Below are 19,050 nucleotides of genomic sequence, written 5' to 3' on the forward strand. Positions count from 1 at the left end.
CATTACACACCTGTAGCTTCATGTTGGTTATGAACAATTTCTCTTTGACAGATGCATTTTGAAATTTTTCATCTAAGGAGTGACTGAAAATGTTTAGTCCCATGAATATCAACAATATGGTAAACATATGGGAGAGTGCACCCACATGTCAGTTCTGAAATAGTTACAAGATTTCCATATTTGAGGAAAACCTCATAGCTCTAATTAGGTAGAATTCACATGGAGGCAGCTATCTTCATGCAGATTAAGAACAAACAAGCAGAGCACAGTTGGGATGTGCACCCCAAAAGTTGGGGTGGAGATGAAAGGGCGAGGGGGACCATGGCTGCGGACTGTGATTTAGGGGTTCCAGGAAAGACTCACTGAGAATTAGAAGGTTTAGTAATTGAAAGGCTGTATTTTGTGTGAGGCTGTAATGAAACATAATTCCTGGGTTGCCGGGAAGAGCTGAAGCTTCTGAGGAGGGAAATCTTGGACATGTGGGTGGAATGAGATGAACAGTGACAGTGAAACCACAGGAAGGAAAGAGGCTCAGGACAGAGAGCGCTGGGGGGTGGGAGGTGTCTCAGAAGAGAAGAGGCGCATGGCCCAGGCCCAGGGGAAGACCCATTGCAGAATGGAGGCCAGTGGGAAAAGCAGAGGCAGAGGCTGGAAGGAAACATCCAGACCGGGAAAGCAGCTACAGCCGACATCTGGAAACCTGCTTAACATTGGATGAAGGAAGCGTTGGCTTCATCCGTGGCTTGGTGTGTATTTCAGCTATATATTTATAGCTCCGAAGTCTGAATTTGCAGGCCACGTTTTAGTGATTAAATGGTTTGTGTGCGGGATTGTACCTATCCTGTAGATCACCATCTGGGCAATGGGAATTTTTTAAATAGGAAGAATTTGTTCAGGCACCAAGAAAGGGGAGGGGGAAGCACCACACCTGCTCCCAATACATGCCAGGTTTCTCTTCAAACTTCCCACATTTTGATTCTTTAATAAAATGCAACCCATGGTGAGAGTTACAGAAAAATCGTTGCCTCCGGTCAATCATTCTAAGCAGCATTTTATAATAAAATCAGTGGTGCTAAACCTTGTCTCTGCTTGTGCTCAGTCATGATGTTTTTAGCAATTTCTACTCCATTCATCTATTTTATTTTTATTTTTTGAAACGGAGTTTCACTCTTGGTGCCCAGGCCGGAGTGCAATGGCATGATCTCGGCTCAGTGCAACCTCTGCCTCCCAGGTTCAAGCAATTCTCCTCCCTCAGCTTCCTGAATAACTGGGGTTACAGGCGCCAACCACTATGCTCAGCTAATTTTTGAATTTTTAGTAGAGATGGAGTTTCACTATGTTGGCCAGGCTGGTCTTGAACTCAAGTGATCTGCCCGCCTCGGCCTCCCAAAGTGCTGGGATTATATGCATGAGCCACTGTGCCCGGTTATCCATCTACTTCTAAGATTACTCATTTTCTCCGCCTGCTGTCTGTTGCTACTGGGCTCTGGCAGTGGCTTTCTCAGCTACACTCAATGAAGCCTCTTTCCAGGTTCACCAAGAAGGAGAAGGTGGGTACTCCCCACTGCCAGTTCCGGTACCCAGCCAGGAGCCAGGTCTATGACTGCCTTCTGCTGATCTCGAGAATGGTGTCAGCTTTTCCTTAGACCCCAGTGCCAATTTTTTGTTCCCGGAACTCTGGGTTTTAAAACCAACATGGCTTGTGTTTGACAGTCTTTTTAATGAAACAGAGAAAAGAGAGACAAATAACTTACAGCTTATTTCCTGAGAGATTTTATCAACCCTGTGGTTATTCTTCCTCTTCTACCCCATGGTGTATGAGGGCACACACACACACAGGCTTCTACATTACACACTCACACAAGCACCTGCCTGAAGCACCACACGGCAAGTCATGAAAGTGGGTCTTCTGCCATTTCACCAGGGAGGGGGAAACCTGGACCAAAACCCCCTGACCTAGTTTTCCATATTTCAGGCTCAGTGATTCTGGGCAACAATGGTTTCATCTGGATTGCCCAACACCTGAGCACAAAGAAGAGGAAGCAAGGGGCTTCGTGGCAAACCTGGAGCCTCTCTTGCTGATCGGGAGGTGATTTCCCGGCTTCGGAACTGCATTGTCTTGCTGGTAACTCAAAGGATGATGCTGTACGATACCAGCATCCTGTACTGCTACGAAGCATCCCTTCCACACCAGATCAAAGACATCTTAAAGCCAGAAATAATGGAGGGGATTGTGATGGAGACACGCCAGAGGCTTTTAGAGCAGGAGGGATAAGGAGGTGCTCCAGAAGGACAGACTGCAGACCCTGCAGGAGTGAAGACGGTGATGTGTGGTCCCCATATGTGGCTCTGCGAAGACTTGAGAGGTCATCACTTTGTCTGCATTGACGGCCCGGTGGCTGCCTCCAGCTTGCAGGCCTGCTTTCTCCTGTCCTGATGCCAACCCTGGGTGGCAGGTGAACAATGATCCCTTGGTTAGCTGGCTGAGTCCCAGCATTAGGGGCTAGTTTTAGGTCTTCCAAAGTGCACAGTGTTCCAGTCGAATGGACTCCTACCCTGGATAATATGGAGAATCCTTTGTCTTCCACTCATGTCATTTGCAAGGCACAGTGCCCCATAAAATTGCCCCAGTAGAAACATGGCATCCCTGACCCCCAGATGGTCTGTTTTGGTTTCCATTCCTATATCCTTTAAATGACTGAGAATGCAGCTGGTAAAGTTGGAAGAATAAAGTTAACCAAGCAGGCCAGCCGCAGTGGCTCACACCTGTGATCCCAACACTTCGGGAAGCCGAGGCAGGTGGATCACGAGGTCAGGGGTTTGAGACCAGCCTGGCCAAAATGGTGAAACTCCGTCTCTGATAAAAATACAACATTTAGCCAGGTGTGGTGGTGGGTAACTGTATTCCCAGCTACTCGGGAGGCTGAGGCAGGAGAATTGCTTGAACCCAGGAGGCGGAGTTTGCAGAGCTGAGATCGTGCAACTGTACTCCAACCTGGGCAACAGAGCTAGACTCCGTCTCAAAAAAAAAAAAAAAAAACAAAGCAGCCTTTGCTTCATTGGAATCTGATTTTCTGTTGCATATTCCTTCTGGCCATAGATGCAATTATGTCTACACCAGGCTGCCTTAATCTGTCCTGCTTGGAGGGTTCCTTCTAAGATGCTGAATTATTCATGATAATAGAGTGAATGTTCTGGGACCATGTACTCTGATAAACATAAAGAAAATAAAATAAGAAAAATGGAGACTGGAAAAAAAAAAAAAGACGTGAACCAGCAGGAGTTCCTTAGAGCTCTGGAAGCCTTTCTCAAAAAGTCTGGGAAGCTGAAAGTCCCTGAATGGGTGGACACCGTCAAGCTGGCCAAGCACGAAGTGCTTGCTCCCTACGGTGAGAACTGCTTCACGCGAGCTGCTTCCACGGCGCGGCACCTGCACCTCCGGGGTGGCACTGGAGTTGGCTCCATGACCAAGATCTACGGGGACATCAAGGAAATGGTGTCATGCCCAGCCCCTTCAGCCGAGGCTCCAAGAGTGTTGCCCGCCGAGTCCTCCAAGCCCCGGAGGGGCTGATAATGGTGGAAAAGGACCAAGATGGGGGCCGCAAACTGATACCACAGGGACAGAGAGATCTGGACAGAATCACTGGACAGGTGGCAGCTGCCAACAAGAAGCAGTAGAACAAACCATGCTGGATTAATAAATTGCTTCATTGGGGGGACAAAAAAAGAGCCACAGTTCCGGCCAGGCACAACAGCTCACACCTGTAATCCTAGCACTTTGAGAGGCTGAGGTGGGCAGATCACAAGGTCAGGAGTTTGAGACCAGCCTGACCAACGTGCTGAAACCCTATCTCTACTAAAAGTATAAAAATTAGCCGGGTATGGTGGCACGCCTGTAGTCCCAGCTACTTGGGGAGGCTGAGACAGGAGAATCTCTTGAACCTGGGAGGTGGAGGTTGTGGTGAGCTGAGATTACACCATTGCACTCCAGCCTGGGAGACACATGGAGAGACTCCATCTCAAAAAAAACAAACAAACAAACAAAAAAAACAAAGCCACTATTCCAAACTGCCTTGCCACTCCCTATGTAATAATGTTTTGTGATTCGAAAGATGTCAAAATAGAGTCACTTATGACAAGTTACTCAGCCTAGAGTGAAACTGCTGACCCCTCAAAGTGTACAGTGGATGGAGGTGCTAAGGTAATACCTGCTGTGGTCAGACAACCCCAAGACCTATCAAGAAAGAGAAGCCAAAAGGCAGCTGAGATAATGGCCATGGAGATTTCTGCAGAGGGCTATGAACACCGCGATAAACTGACCATCACTGTGCACCATGGCTCATGCCTGTAACCCCAGCATTTTGGAAGGATCAAGTAAGGAGATTGCTTGAGCCCAGCAGTTCAAGATCAGTCTGCCAACATAGGGAGACCTCATCTCTACTAAAAATTAAAAAGTTGCCCGGGTGAAACCCCGTCTCTACTAAAAATACAAAAAATTAGCTGGGCATGGTGGCGCGTGCCTGTAATCCGAGAGGCTGAGGCAGGAGAATTGCTTGAACTCAGGAGGCAGAGGTTGCAGTGAGCCAAGATCGCACCACTGCACTCCACCCTGGGTGACAGAGGGAGACTCAGTCTCAATCAATCAAGCAATCAATTAATAAAAATAAAAACAAAGAGATTGCTGAGCAGCACATAATAAAAGCCCCTTATATGTGTATTAGATATAATTTCAATCTCCTAATGAAAATAATTAAGGTTCAAAAGCAGATTTTTTAATAGAAATTTCAATTTAGGGCACTATTGACTCTTTTTCGTTGTTGTTTTGTTTTTTGTTTTTTTGACACAGGGCCTCACTGTCACCCAGGCTGGAGTGCCATGGCAGAATCTCAGCTCTCTGCAACCACAGGTTCAAGCGATTCTCCTGCTTCAGCCTCCTAAGTAGCTAGAACTACAGATGTGCATCATGACACAAGGCATTTTGTGTTTTCTTTTTTCTGAGAGAGAGTCTCTCTCTGTCACCTAGGCTGTAGTGAAGTGGCATAATCTCAGCTCACTGCAACCTCCATCTCCCAGTTTCAAGCGATTCTTGTGCCTCAGCTCCTGAGTAGCCGGAACTACAAAAATACACATATACATATATATACACACACACAATGGAATAGTCTTCAGTCATAAAAAAAGAATGAAATCATGTTTTTTCAACAATATGGATGGAACTGGAGGCCATTATCTTAAGTGAAACAACTCAGACACAGAGCGTCAAATACCTCAACGTTCTCACTTCTAAGTGGACACTAAATAATGTGTACATGTGAACATAGGGAGTGGAATAATAGATACTGGAGACTTGGAAGGTTGGGAGGGAGGGAGAGGAATGAGGGATGAGAACCTCCTTGGTGGGTATGATGTACACGTCTGGGTGATGATTACACTACAAGTCCAGACTTCACTGCTGCGCAGTATATCCACATAACAAAACTGCATTTGTATCCCTTAAATTTACACACAAAAAATATAATTTCCTTAAGCCAGCCCAGAAAGACAAACACTACATGATCTTACTTATATGTAGAATCTTAAAAAGTTGAATTCATAGAAGCGTAAAGAAAAATGGTGGTTACCAGGGTGTGAGGTTGCAGAGGTGGAGGGGGAAAAGGGAGATTTTGGTCTAAGGTTGCAGTTTCAGGCTGACAAGAGGAGCAGGTTCTGGTGATTTATTGCACAGATGGCAACTATAGTTAATAGTCTTGTATTGTATATTTCAAAATTGCTAGAGGAGTGGACTTTAGATGCTCCTATCACAACCAAATGATAGGTACTTGAGGATGCGTATGGTGGCTCACGCCTGTAATCTCAGCACGTTGAAAGGCCGAGGTGGGCAGATCACCTGAGGTTAGGCATTTGAGACCGGCCTGGCCAACATGGCAAAACCTCATCTCTACTAAAAATACAAAAATCAGCCAGGTTTGGTGTCAGGTGCCTGTAATCCCAGCTACTCAGGAGGCTGAGGCAGGAGAATTCCTTTAACCTGGGAAGAGGAGGTTGCAGTGAGCTGAGATTGCACCACTGAACTCCAGCCTTGGCAACAAAGTGAGACTCTGTCTCAAAAGCAAACAAACAAACACAACCATAGGCTAATGAGGTGATAAATGTCCATCGGCCAGATCTGATCATTCCACAGTGTATATACATTACATTGTGTCCCATAAATATATACAACTATTATGTGTCAATTAAAAATAAAACAAACAGTGTCACGATGAACATATGTGTGCATGTGTTTTTATAACAGAACAATTTATAATCCTTTGGGTATATACCCAGAAATGGGATTGCTGGATCAAATGGTATTTCTATTTCTAGACCCTTGAGGAATCGCCACACTGTCTTCCACAATGGTTGAACTAATTTACACTCCCACCAACAGTGTCAAATACCCATCAAGGATAGACTGGATGAAGAAAATGTGGCACATATACACCATGGAATACTATGTAGCCATAAAAAGGATGAGTTCATGTCCTTTGCAGGGACATGAATGAATCTGGAAACCATCATTCTCAGCAAACTGACACAAGAACAGAAAACCAAACACCCCATGTTCTCACTTATAAGTGGGTGTTGAACAATGAGAACATGTGGACCCAGGGAGGGGAACATCATACATGGGGGATGGGGGTTGGAGAGATTGGGGAGGGATAACATTGGGAGAAATACCTAATGTAGGTGATGTGGAGGGATGCAGGCAGCAAACCACCATGGTATGAGTATACCTATGTAACGATCCTGCAAGATCTGCACATGTACCCCCAAAATTAAAGTATAATAAATAAATAAATAAATAAAAATAAAACAAAACTTAAAGTAACTTCCTATCCTGGGAGGGGTCCTAGTGAAGAGTTAGCAGTCTGATAGTGATATGTAGGTGAATCTTAGGTCACTCTGGTCCTCCTCACAGGGCACGTTTTGGGTGGAAATGTCATGTTTTAGAAGGAATTCTGCTTTGCCTGAGAGAATAATAAAATTTTTTACCACCCAGATTCTTTTGGCATTCGCAGGAGTGAGGGACTTCCTCACCACCCTCTAACTCCGCTTCCAACCATATCAAAAAAGTAGTGGCCACATGAGAGGTTAAAAATCAAATTCTGGACAGGCACAGTGGCTCATGCGTGTAATCCCAGCACTTTGGGAGGCTGAAGTGGGCGGATCACCTAAGGTCAGGAGTTCAAGACCAGTCTGGCCAACATGGCGAAATGCCATCTCTACTAAAAATACAAAAATTAGTCAGGCATGGTGGTGCACCTGTAATCTCAGCTACTCGGAAGGCTGAGGCAGGGAGCAGGGAGAATCACTTGAACCTGGAAGGTGGAGGTTGCTGTGAGCCAAGATTGTGCCATTGCACTCCAACCTGGGCAACAAGAGTGGAATTCTGCAAAAAAAAAAATCTAACCTAAATGTGTAATGAAAGGAAGTTAATGCGAAGTGTACGAACCAAAGAACTATGCATTGGGCAAAAGTTATATGCAGAGAAAATGTTATAGCCTCATAGAAATAAGGGGAAAGTGTATATATGTGCACATTACCAATTTTATTAAAGTGGTAGTAGAAAAAGGAATAAATTAAGAAGGAGTAGAATTGTAATAGAAACTGTGATGGTATTTTGATGTACCTACTTGAGTAGGCTACAGTCCCCAGTTATTCCATCAAACACTAATCTGGTGTTGATTTGAAGGGATTTTGAAGGTGTAATTATAGTTCATAATCAGCTGACTTTAATTCACATTATCCTAAGTAATCTGGGTGGGCCTGATTTAATCAGTTGAAAGCTAACTTACAAGTAACCTAATATTAACCAAGCAGCGCTTTTTCTATTGCTCTGTTTCCTTGTTCCCACCTCACAAAACCCACTGGCCATTCCCCTGTGGATTCTGCCATTGCCCCAATGGGAGAGGTTTATGAATCATGAATACAAGCCCATTGGATACATAACTAACCTTGTTGCACTCTGTCTCCTGACATTTCTCAGCAGTCCCATATCTCTGCTTGAACTCTGACTGACACAAAGGCCAAACATGCCTAAAAATCATTAAGCTCTGTGAAAACCTTCTACAAAATCTGCACAAAATGTTTAATTTCCTATGTTTTTAAAGCACTCCAGAATATTGGAAAAACTAAAAGGTTCTAACATCACGAGTCTAGCATTACTCTAGTTCCACAAAATATAAAAAATATAAGCATAAATCAATTGTATTAAAAAGACACAATAACCTTCAACAGATTGTTACCAAATAAATTATAGCAGTAGAATTCAACAAGAATATTTTGTACCAAGTTGTTTTTATCCTGGCAATGGAAGCTTGACTCAAAAGCATATATACTATCAATGTAGCACACTAATGGGAAAACATTCATTCTAATAGATCCCGAAAATCATTTTTAACATACAGTTTTCACCCCCAACAGTAAGCTTGGAATAAATAGAAATTAAATTTAATAGAAATTATAATCCCAGCACTTTGGGAGGCTGATGCAGGAGGATCACCTGAGGTCAGAAGTTGGAGACAAGCCTGGCCAACATGGCAAAACCTTGTCTCTACTAAAAATACAAAAAAATTAGCTGGGTTGGTGGCACATTCCTGTAGTCTCAGCTACTTGGGAGGTTGAGGCAGGAGAATCACTTGAACCTGGGAGGCGGAGGTTGCAGTGAGCTGAGATTGCACCACTGCACTCCCGCCTGGGTGATGGAGCAAGACTCCATCTCAATTAAAAAAAAAAAAAGAAAGTATTTACCAGAATTTAACATTCTACTAAATAAGTTAACCTTAGAAATATTTATAATACAATTTAAGAATTAGTTAAAAGACGCCCATTATTTCTATTTAGTGATGTACTAGAAGCTATAGTGCTTCCAGGATTACAGACAAATGAGGGGCATCACATTCAAACAGAGAAGAGTCAACATACAGGTATTTTTTCAGATGATTCATGAACAAAGTCGAAGCAGTGTCTCCGCCTAACCCGCAGTTTCACTAAGTCAGGTTGATTTTATTCATCGCAACAAGCAGTCCATTTACAGGAAAAACAAAGGAAAACATTTAGTAATTCTAGGACTGTGAAGAAGGATGAAGTTTAGTCAAAATTCAAACGCAGCAGGTTTTCGATAGGCTCAAAATAAAGCAGAGCTATTGTGTAAAAGGTCATCACTACGTTTGGACGGGAAAGTGGGCCCAGGGTTTTATGTTCTTGGAAACTGCAAAGTTAAAAAAAGATGTAAAATATTGTGTCTGCAAACCTCTGTTCTGAAGCTCTGCACCAGAGTTGGAAACTGAGGCTGCTTCTCTGTGTCAAAGTGACTTAGATCCCCCAGGCAAGAGCCAGATGTTCATACTGATGTAATTTCAAATAACAAAGCTCTTGACAGTCTATAATTTTTTAGAACAAAGTTCCTCCATAGTAAGAAAGCAGTAGTCACTCAAAGAGGGGGTTGTTAATGACATTTCACAGCTGTAGCTTGCTCACAGAAGACAAGGTCTCTAAATTTAAAAGGTCTCTGAATTCGCACCTGGCTTTATCTAAATCTGCCATCCCAGCTTGACAAATATCCAGACTGATTTTTACTTTCTCAGTAATTATAAAACTTTAGAAAATCATTAGGACCAAAAAAGAGTTTTCAACAAGGAGTCACATGAAGAAATACGGTCAAATCTTGATAGTTTTCGTGTTTGACAAACCTAACAAAAACAATGGGGAAAGGACTCCCTAATCAATAAGCGGTGCTTAAGGGGATAGCCATATGCAGAAGATTGAAATTGGATCCCTTCCTTACACCATATACAAAAATGAACTCAAAATGGATTACAGACTTAAATGTAAAACCCAAAACTATAAAAGCCCTGGAAGACAACCTAGGCCTTACCATTCTGGACATGGACCAGGCAAAGATTTCATGATGAAGACACCAAAAGCAACTGCAACAAAAGGAAAAATTGACAAATGGGATTTAAAGAGCTTCTGCACAGCAAAGGAAACTACCAACAAAGTGAAAAGACAACCTACAGAATGGGAGTAAATTTTTGCAAACTATTCATCTGATAAAAGTCTAAAATCCAGCATCTATAAAGAACTTAAACAAATAAATTAAAAAAAAAACATGTAGGCAAAGGACATGAACGTGTGTGTCTTCTCCTTCAAAAGAAGATATACACGGGGCCAATAATCGTATGAAAAACAGCTCAACATCAATGATCATTAGAGAAATGCAAATCAAAACCACAATGAGACACCATCTAATGGCCACAATCAGAATGGCTATTTTTTAAAAGTCAAAAAATAACATGCTGGTGAGGTTGCAGAAAAAAGGGGATGCTTATATACTGTTGGTGGGAGTTTAAATTAGTTTAACCATTGTTGAAGATAATGTTACAATTCCTCAAAGACTTAAAAACAGAACTACCAGCCCAGGCATGGTGGCTCATGCCTGTAATCCCAGCACTTCGGGAAGCCTAGGCGGGTGGATCGCCTGAGGTCAGGAGTTCGAGACTAGCCTGGCCAATATGGTGAAACCCTGTCTCTACTAAAAATATAAAAATAAGCTGGGGGTGGTGGTGCATGCCTGTAATTCCAGCTCCTCTGGAGGCTGAAGCCGAAGAATCACTTGAACCCGGGTGGCAGAGGTTGCAGTAAGCTGAGATCATGCCACTGTACTCCAGCCCAGGTGAGACTCTGTCTCAAAAAAAAGAAGTCAAAAAAATTCAACCCAGCAATCTCATTACTGGGTATAGAACCAAAGGAATATAAATTGTTCTATTATAAAGACACATGTACACGTTGTTCATTGCAGCACTATTCACAATAGCAAAGATGTGGAATCAACCTAAATGCTCATCAATGGTAGACTGGATAAAGAAAATGTGCTACATACACACAACAGAATACCATGCAGCCAAGAAAAAAGAATAAGATCATGTTCTTTGCAGGAGCATGGGTGGAGCTTGGGGCCATTATCCTTAGCAGACTAATGCAGGAACAGAAAACCAAATACCACATCTCACTTATAAGTTGGAGATAAATGATGAGAACACACAGACACATAGAGGGGAACAACACACACTGGGGCCTATGGGAGGGTGAAGGGTGGGAGGAGGGAGAGGATCGGGAAAAATAACCATTGAATACTAGGCTTAATACCTGGGCAAAGAAATAATCTGTGCACTAACCTCCATGACACAAGTGTACCTATACAACAAACCTGCACATGTACCCCTGAACTTAAAATAAAAGTCAAAATTTTAAAATTAAGTCAAAAATTAAAAAAAGAAAAGATCACTAAGGGAAGCACTATTTAAAAGAACAAAAATATTAAGAGCCCAAAAATTGACTTAACAAAAATATACATAGTGTTTACAGGAGGAAAATTAACATTTTTACTGAGAATATAAAGGAAGTCAAGAATAGATAGAAAGATTACCATGGTTTTTGATTAATGAAGTCTCAATTCCCCTCCAGTATAGGTCTGAATCCCACTATATTCCCAATTAAATCTAAAAAGAATCTTAAGAGTTTTCATAGACTAACTCTGGTTTATGAAGAGGAGACAATCTATGAATAGTAAATAATTTTTTGAAGGAGGACAATAGGATTGATTACTTTAAAGATATTTATAGAACATTTTACAGTAATCAAGTCAGACCTTCATACACAAGAGAATTCAGGGTATGCTAAATAAAGGTGGCCTTTCAACCAGTGTGGAAAAGATGACTGACCCAAAACTGTGCTGGACAAGGGATGGTTGCCCAGTGGGGAAAAGTAAACCTCAGCCTGTCTACCATTTAGAAATATAAATGCCAAATTAAACTAAAAAGCAAAATAAAGCAGACAAGGATTTACATATTAGAAGAAAATGTTTTGATTTTGAAATAGTGAAGAACTTTAGCAAGTCCAAGATCTCAGAAGTCCTAAAAAATACTAATGTATTTGACAAAACAAATCTGTAAATCATTTATTAGACAGTAGACAATATATATAAAGAAAAGGCAAGGACACCCTGCATTATCCAAATGGAAGGAATATGTAAAGAAATCTGACATTACAGCAATGAGAAACTATTTAATAGAAATTATCCAGTGAGAGATTATCCAGTAAAAAAGTGGCAAAGCACATGGATGAGTGAGTCATGGAAGTACCTACCAACACTTAATCCAGGAAGAGATAGTCTTAATAAGAAATCAGGAACAGGCAAAAATTAATTAATTAAGTAAGTAACTAACTAACTAAGGTCAGTCATGTGTGTCTGATCTGCAAAACTGGGGAGTGGTGGAGAAAGGCAATTCTCATGAGGGAAATTTTGGCAATATCTTTTTTTTTTTTTTTGAGATGGAGTTTCGCTCTTGTTACCCAGGTGGGAGTGCAGTGGCGTGATCTCGGCTCCTGGGTTCAGGCAATTCTCCTGCCTCAGCCTCCTGAGTAGCTGGGACTACAGGCACACGCCACCATGCCCAGCTAATTTTTGTACTTTTAGTAGAGATGGGGTTTCGCCGTGTTGACCAGGATGGTCTCGATCTCTTGACCTCGTAATCCACCCTCCTCCACCTCCCAAAGTGCTAAAACTCAAAATATGCATAGTCTTAAATACAGTAATTTTACTTTGTATCTATTTCACAAAATACTGACACATGACTAGGAATGTTGATTAGCTCTGTTAAAACAATAATGGTGTATGTCTACGTTTTATACATTTTTTCAAAAAACAGTTAAAAAGAATTAAGACAATTCACAAATAATGTTAAGGTCCCCAAGATGTATAAATGAATAAAACCAATTACAGAATAATTATATTGTATTCAAACTTTAAGAAACTATATATTTTATATGGAGTTAAATCGCAGAGAAAGATAAAAGTTTCCAAAGGCTGCACATTGCTGATTTTATTTTTATTTCTGTTTTTATTTTTGAGATGGGGTTTTGTCATTCTGTCTAGGCTGGTCCCAAATTCCTGGGCTCATGCAATCTGCCTGCCTCAGCCTCCCAAAGCACTAGGATTATAGGTGTGAGCCACCGCACCTGGCCTGCACACACACTGACAGTGATTATTGCTGAGGATTATGGGAGCCACAGAAACGGAACTTCCTTTTTTGTGTAATTCAAAACGTTATTCTTAGTTTTCACTATAAAAATTTTATTCCAGTTTTATGCATAAAATAAAGATTTGAAAATAACTAGTATTATATTTATAATTACAATGTTCTATTAAAGCTAGGGGATTTATATCCTTACTAACAGAAATACAGCACGTAAAATTTATGTAGTCTAGGTAAACAGAAAATGTCACTATTTTTTTTTTTTTTTTTTGAGCCAGAGTTTCACTCGTTACCCAGGCTGGAGTGCAATGGCACGATCTTGGCTCACCGCAATCACCGCCTCCTGGGTTCAGGCAATTCTCCTGCCTCAGCCTCCCGAGTAGCTGGGATTACAGGCACGTGCCACCATGCCCAGCTAATTTTTTGTATTTTTTTAGTAGAGACGGGGTTTCACCATGTTGACCAGGATGGTCTTGATCTCTTGACCTCATGATCTACCCGTCTTGGCATCCCAAAAATGTCACTATTAAAAGAGTAGGGTTCATTGAAAGTGATAGGGAAATTTTGAGTCAATTAATTTAGATAAATAATACCATGCATTTACTCCATCACTTCCAAGAGAGAAAGAAAAGCCAAGAGACCATGTGGACAGGAAGGTAGGGCCTGGGGGAGGAAGGGGTAGGAAGTTTTGGGGGTTGGGTAAGGAATCGGGGGAAATGGGTAGAAAAAGTGGCCGAGGGAGAGGGGATGAAGAAGGAGATTGGAGAAGGAGAGGGAAGAGATGAGAGATGGAACTGTGTTTTGGTTAGAGATTCAGATAAGAACCAAGACATCTCAGGAGTGTTCCCAAGGAATGTTCAAATGCTCTGCCTTCCAGATGCAGGTGCTGATCTATTTCGGGAACTCTGTGGACATACTTAGCAGTCTAAATCTAGATTCCAGGTTGAATTCCCACACTCGGTTCACCCAGGTCTGGCCTCCAGCAGCAGGACCAGAAGCAGCAGTGGCAAGGAAAGGCAGAAGCAGCAGCCAGCTGGGCACCCCTCTTCATTGAAGAAGTGGCCCCCAAGTGGCTCTGCAGGCCCAGGCCCCTCTTCCTTCCATTCAGAAAAACACACAGCAGTTAACTGCATCTGCACGTGCATCTGAGAAGGTAAACGTACTTCATTTCCTGTTCATTGAGGGACAAAGGTACGTGGCCTTTTGACTCTTTTTTTGGGGTCTACAATGAAAAAGGAGGGGAGAGCAGAAAATGGGTCACTTTACCTTGTCCATTCTATGTTCCCACAAGGCCCTACCCTTAGTGAACTGAGGGATCTGTGGGGATCACTCCCGTGTGAGGCCCCTAGGAAATGGGCCTCACCATACGGTGAGCTTCGGCCTGGACACAGATCTCCGGTTGGGGGAGTCGAGCTGAGGGAAAGCAGGAGCTGAGAGAGGGACTATGCTATTCAAAATAATTAACAGACATTACTTTATGGATATGAGGACTTGGGAGGCATTGTGTGCACTTTCGGCTCCTTATGGTTTATTGCTTGATTGTGTTCATTTTGGACCCTTGTTACCTTCATTGTAAAATATTAACTTAAGTATTTACACTTGGTAACTTACTTACCATAACTTACTGGGTGTAACTGTAACTTACCATAACTTACTGGAACTTAAGTATTTACAATTGTTAAGTACTTACTGGGGGTAACTTACTTGCTGGGTGTAACTTACTTGCCTTGACTTACTGGGCGTAACTGACTTACTGGGCTTAACTTACTTACTGGGCGTAACTTAGTGGGCGTAACTTGCTTACTGTAACTGAAGTATGTTGATCTGGTGTAAACAACATTAACTTCAGGAAAGTATATAATGGAACATATTGCAAAAATAAAATTGCTGCTTGGACATAGCCTAAGCCAGCCCTCCAGACTCCGCTTTACTATTTCCTTTCACTTCCGCACACTCTCTCCCTCAGGTTGAACGAGACACCTACGTTGGTGGTCTCAGGGACTCCCACAGGTCGGTAGCCCCCCGGCAGACGTGCCGGACCCCAACAGTGAACCACAAAGGAAGGTTAGGTTTGCATTTGCTTGAAGAATGGGAAGGTGGAGGATAATCCAACAGACGCTCTTTATGTTCTATTTAGCCGGGAAAAAGCAAAAACCTGGCTCCAAAGCAGTCAGAAACAGAAGGTGGAAAGGAAGCAAGTGATGTGAGTTCTTGAGGTCCTCCGAAGAGATGCCTTGGAGACAAAAGAAATCAATGACCCTGCAAATTTTCTTTATCCTACTGGGCACCTTGACCAGAGCACTTGAAGCAGAGGCCTTGCACAGGTGATGGGGAGGAACTCTTTCTGGATTAGACATGGAAAACCCACCAACCACAGAGATGCAAGCTTCCAAATGAGTACATCTGTGCTGCTAGTATCCTAGTGGGGTGGGAATCAGAAGGCTCTGTGTATGTTATCACACAGGTAGAAAGTTCTAAAACTATGCTGTAACCAGCCCCCCGTGCAGGTCGTGAGCATTTAAAATGTGGTGAGTTGAATTCAGATGTGCTGTAAGGGTAAAATGCACACCAGATTTCAATGACTTGGTGTGAAAAAATAATATAAAATACATAAAATATTACATTAACAATTTAGATGAATTATAAGTTAAAATAATATTTATCCTAGTAAAATGTTTTAAAAACTTTTATTTTCAGTTCAGGGGTACATGTGCAGGTGTGCTATATAGGTAAACTCATATCACGGGGGTTTATTGTACAGATTATTTTGTTACCCAGGTACTCAGCCTAGTACCCAATTGTTATTTTTTCTGATCCTCTCCCTCCTTCCAGCCTCCACCTTACAAGAGGCTCCAGTGGGTGTTGTCCCCCTTTTTGTGTCCATTTGTTCTCATAATTTAGCTCCCACTTTTTTTGTTGTTGTTGTTCTCTGAAGTGAATGAACTGAACAAAAACCATTTTTTTTTTTTGAGATGAAGTCTCACTCTGTCACCTAGGCTGGAGTGCAATGGTGTGATCTCGGCTCACTGCAACCTCTGCCTCCTGGGTATACCAATTCTCCCGCCTCAGCCTCCCGAGTAGCTGGGACTACAGGCACCCACCACCACGCCTGGCTAATTTTTGTATTTTTAGTAGAGACAGGGTTTCACTATGTTGGCTAGGCTAGTCTCCAACTCCTGACCTCAGGTGATCCGTCCACCTTGGCCTCCCAAAGTGCTGGGATTACAGGCATAAGCCACTGCACCCAGCCAGCTCCCACTTATAAGTGAGAACATGTGATATCTGGTTTTCTGTTTTGTGTTAATTTGTTAAGGATAATGGCCTCTAGCTCTATCCGTGTTCCCACAACAGACATGTTCTCGTTCTTTCTTATGGCTGCATAGTGTATTTCATGGTGTATATGGACCACATTTTCTCTATCCAATCTGTCACTGATGGACATGCAGGTTGATTCCATGTCTTTACTATTGTGAATCGTGCTGCCATGCGTCTTTATGGTAGAATGATTTCTATTCCTTTGGGTGTATACCCAGTAATGAGAATGCTGAGTTGAATGGTATTTCTATTTTTAGCTTTTTGAGGAATCACACTGTTTTCCACAACAGTTGAACTAATTTAAACTCCCATCAACCGTGTATAAGCATCCCCTTTTCTCCACAACCTCTCCAGCATGTTATTTTTGACTTTTTAAAAATAGCCATTCTGATTGGTGTTAGATGGTGTCTCATTGTGATTTTGACATGCATTTCTCTAATGATCAGTGACAAGTCGACTTTTTTTTCTGTATGCTTTCTGGCCACATGTATGTCTGCTTTTGAAAAGTGTCTGTCCATGTATCCCAGTAAAATTAGTTTTGCTTGCTTCTCTGTACTTTCAGAAGTGTGGCTACTAGAAAATGTATGATCGTCTATGTGGCTCAGATTACATTTCTATTGGACAGCACTGTCTGGACTCAAGAAGGTGCTCTGATTCAAGAGGTTGTAAAGAAATTCTCTAAGTCAATAAGAAAAATAGAAGAAACCAAACGGGCAATGAGCACATGGTAACTCACTCACCTCAGTGGAAAGGAGGGAATGGCAAGCCAGGCCACTGGAGCCCACTGGGGACATAGGACAAGGCCACAAAGCACAGACGGCCCCTCCAGGGAGAGCAGCCAGGCCTTGGGAGGACATGGCCGTAGGACCAGATCCAGGGAGGACATGTGGCTTGAGTCACTAACTGCTGGCTCATCTGGCAGGTGTGGGCAGCAGCCAGGACCATGGCTTCACTGGGTCCCCCTGATCACTGCCCTCAGCTGTCTTGCAGCCTGGGTCAGGCACCTATGCAGCTCCCTGACAGGCAGAGATGCAACACTAGGCAGGGCTTGCTGCCCCAGCTGCAGTGAGTGCGGCAGCAGATGGCCTCCAGCCATCAGCAACTTCAAAGAGCTGCCTTCCCTGAGGTCCCATAAACTAGTTAGGGACTTCACAACTGCAGCATTACCACCCAAAGATTAAAATAATGACCTGAAGACAGGAATGAGTCAAAATTACACATCCCTGCAAGTGGTTTATTGAGAGCTGATGTGTCAACCAAAAAACAAACCAAAATGATGGGAATATTGATGATTTCAACATATAAAAATTTTAAATAAGATCAATCTTTACATACCAATTAGAAACACCTACAAGATGTATCAAGCAAAAAGAAGATGAAGAATAGTGTGTACCATTGGTTTGGTACCATTTGTTTCAACAGAGGCTAAAGAATATATATGTGCTACACACATGTTTAGATTCTATGTGTAGTCTTAGGTACATGTGCTTATACCACAGGTATGTGCCTATCTAACTCTGCATGACCTCTGGAAAGAGAAGTCAACACTGGTGTCACTGGTGGCTGAGGGAAGTGGTGGCTGTGGGACAGGATGGGAGGGACGCATCCCTACATAATACTTCATACCTTTTAGCTTTGAACCATGTGCAATTATTATCTACTGAAAAATAAGTTAAAAACTAAAAATCAAACCCAAGGAAAAACTGCAGCAATAAACCATTAAAAACATACATTCATTTCATCACAGTCCACAGCATACTGGGAGCTGTCCATTTAGTACTGATGGCTTATACTGTCATGTGATTAAAAAAAATAGTAATCCCATGAGTTCCTCTCAACCTCAATTTCTAATCTCAAATACACATTTCAGAAAGACACAATTGAAGAATAGCCAGAGCTGTACATATTCTTAAATGAAGCCCCATGGAAATCTCAGGTCTAACAGTCATCCAGGCTGAGGCTCCTAGTTTGGGCGAGTTGGTCCTCAAGCCCTTGGCCAAACTTGGCAGCAAAGAGTGAGGTGATGAGGTCATCTCCAGTGTTCAGAGCCAGGTCGTACGCTGTCTGGCCTCTTGCATTCTTCTTTCGGATGCTTGCATTGCATCTGCAAAGGAAATGGAGAAATGGAGAAGCACTGACGGACTTGAGCATGTGACCCTAAGAGCTTGACTCTTCCCTGCCATGGAGGCCAGTCTGGGCACCTCCTGGTCCCACCTCCACAAACCTGTCCCCAAGTGGTCACCATGACTTTAGCTCTCTGAGGTGGCTCTATCCTGAAATCTTGAAAGAGGCTCTGTGATTTCAAAATGTCCAATTGCTAATCCTGGCCATTGTTTCCCATTGCGTTAAAGTCCTACAACCAAGTGTGTTTAATGGGGGCAACATTTTCATTGTGCTTTGAAAAGCCCTTAGTGTCCCGGGAGCTATGGTGGGATGGTGGTTCCCACAGACAGGGACAGCAGTTCAGGAACCAAGGCTCCTGTTAAAATCATCACAGGCAGGCCGGGCACGGTGGCTCACGCCTGTAATCCCAGCACTTTGGGAGGCCGAGGAGGGTGGATCACGAGGTCAAGAGATCGAGACCATCCTGGTCAACATGGTGAAACCCCGTCTCTACTAAAAATACAAAAAATTAGCTGGGCATGGTGGCGCGTGCCTG

The 19,050-nt window shown here is 42.7% G+C and overlaps 1 protein-coding gene and 1 pseudogene across 36 annotated transcripts in view; one reads left to right on the plus strand and one right to left on the minus strand.

The window, feature by feature from the left end:
• The first annotated feature begins 1,100 nt into the window (after positions 1-1,100).
• On the plus strand, positions 1,101-4,362 carry LOC144582852 (small ribosomal subunit protein eS19 pseudogene; annotated as a pseudogene). The gene has a single exon (XR_013536340.1). The product of XR_013536340.1 is annotated as a small ribosomal subunit protein eS19 pseudogene (transcript).
• Positions 4,363-17,594: 13,232 nt separating this feature from the next.
• The window catches only part of DZANK1 (double zinc ribbon and ankyrin repeat domains 1), an 86,933-nt gene continuing 85,477 nt past the window's right edge, over positions 17,595-19,050 (minus strand). For all 35 annotated transcript variants that reach the window (XM_078371444.1, XM_078371437.1, XM_078371435.1 and 32 more), the window contains one exon: positions 17,595-18,495. In XM_078371444.1, the coding sequence (XP_078227570.1) occupies positions 18,330-18,495 (166 nt within the window). In that variant the 3' untranslated portion in view covers positions 17,595-18,329. The remainder of the gene's footprint in view (positions 18,496-19,050) is intronic.

The sequence above is a fragment of the Callithrix jacchus genome, chromosome 5, assembly GCF_049354715.1.
Source record: "Callithrix jacchus isolate 240 chromosome 5, calJac240_pri, whole genome shotgun sequence".
Classification (NCBI taxonomy): domain Eukaryota; kingdom Metazoa; phylum Chordata; class Mammalia; order Primates; family Cebidae; genus Callithrix; species Callithrix jacchus.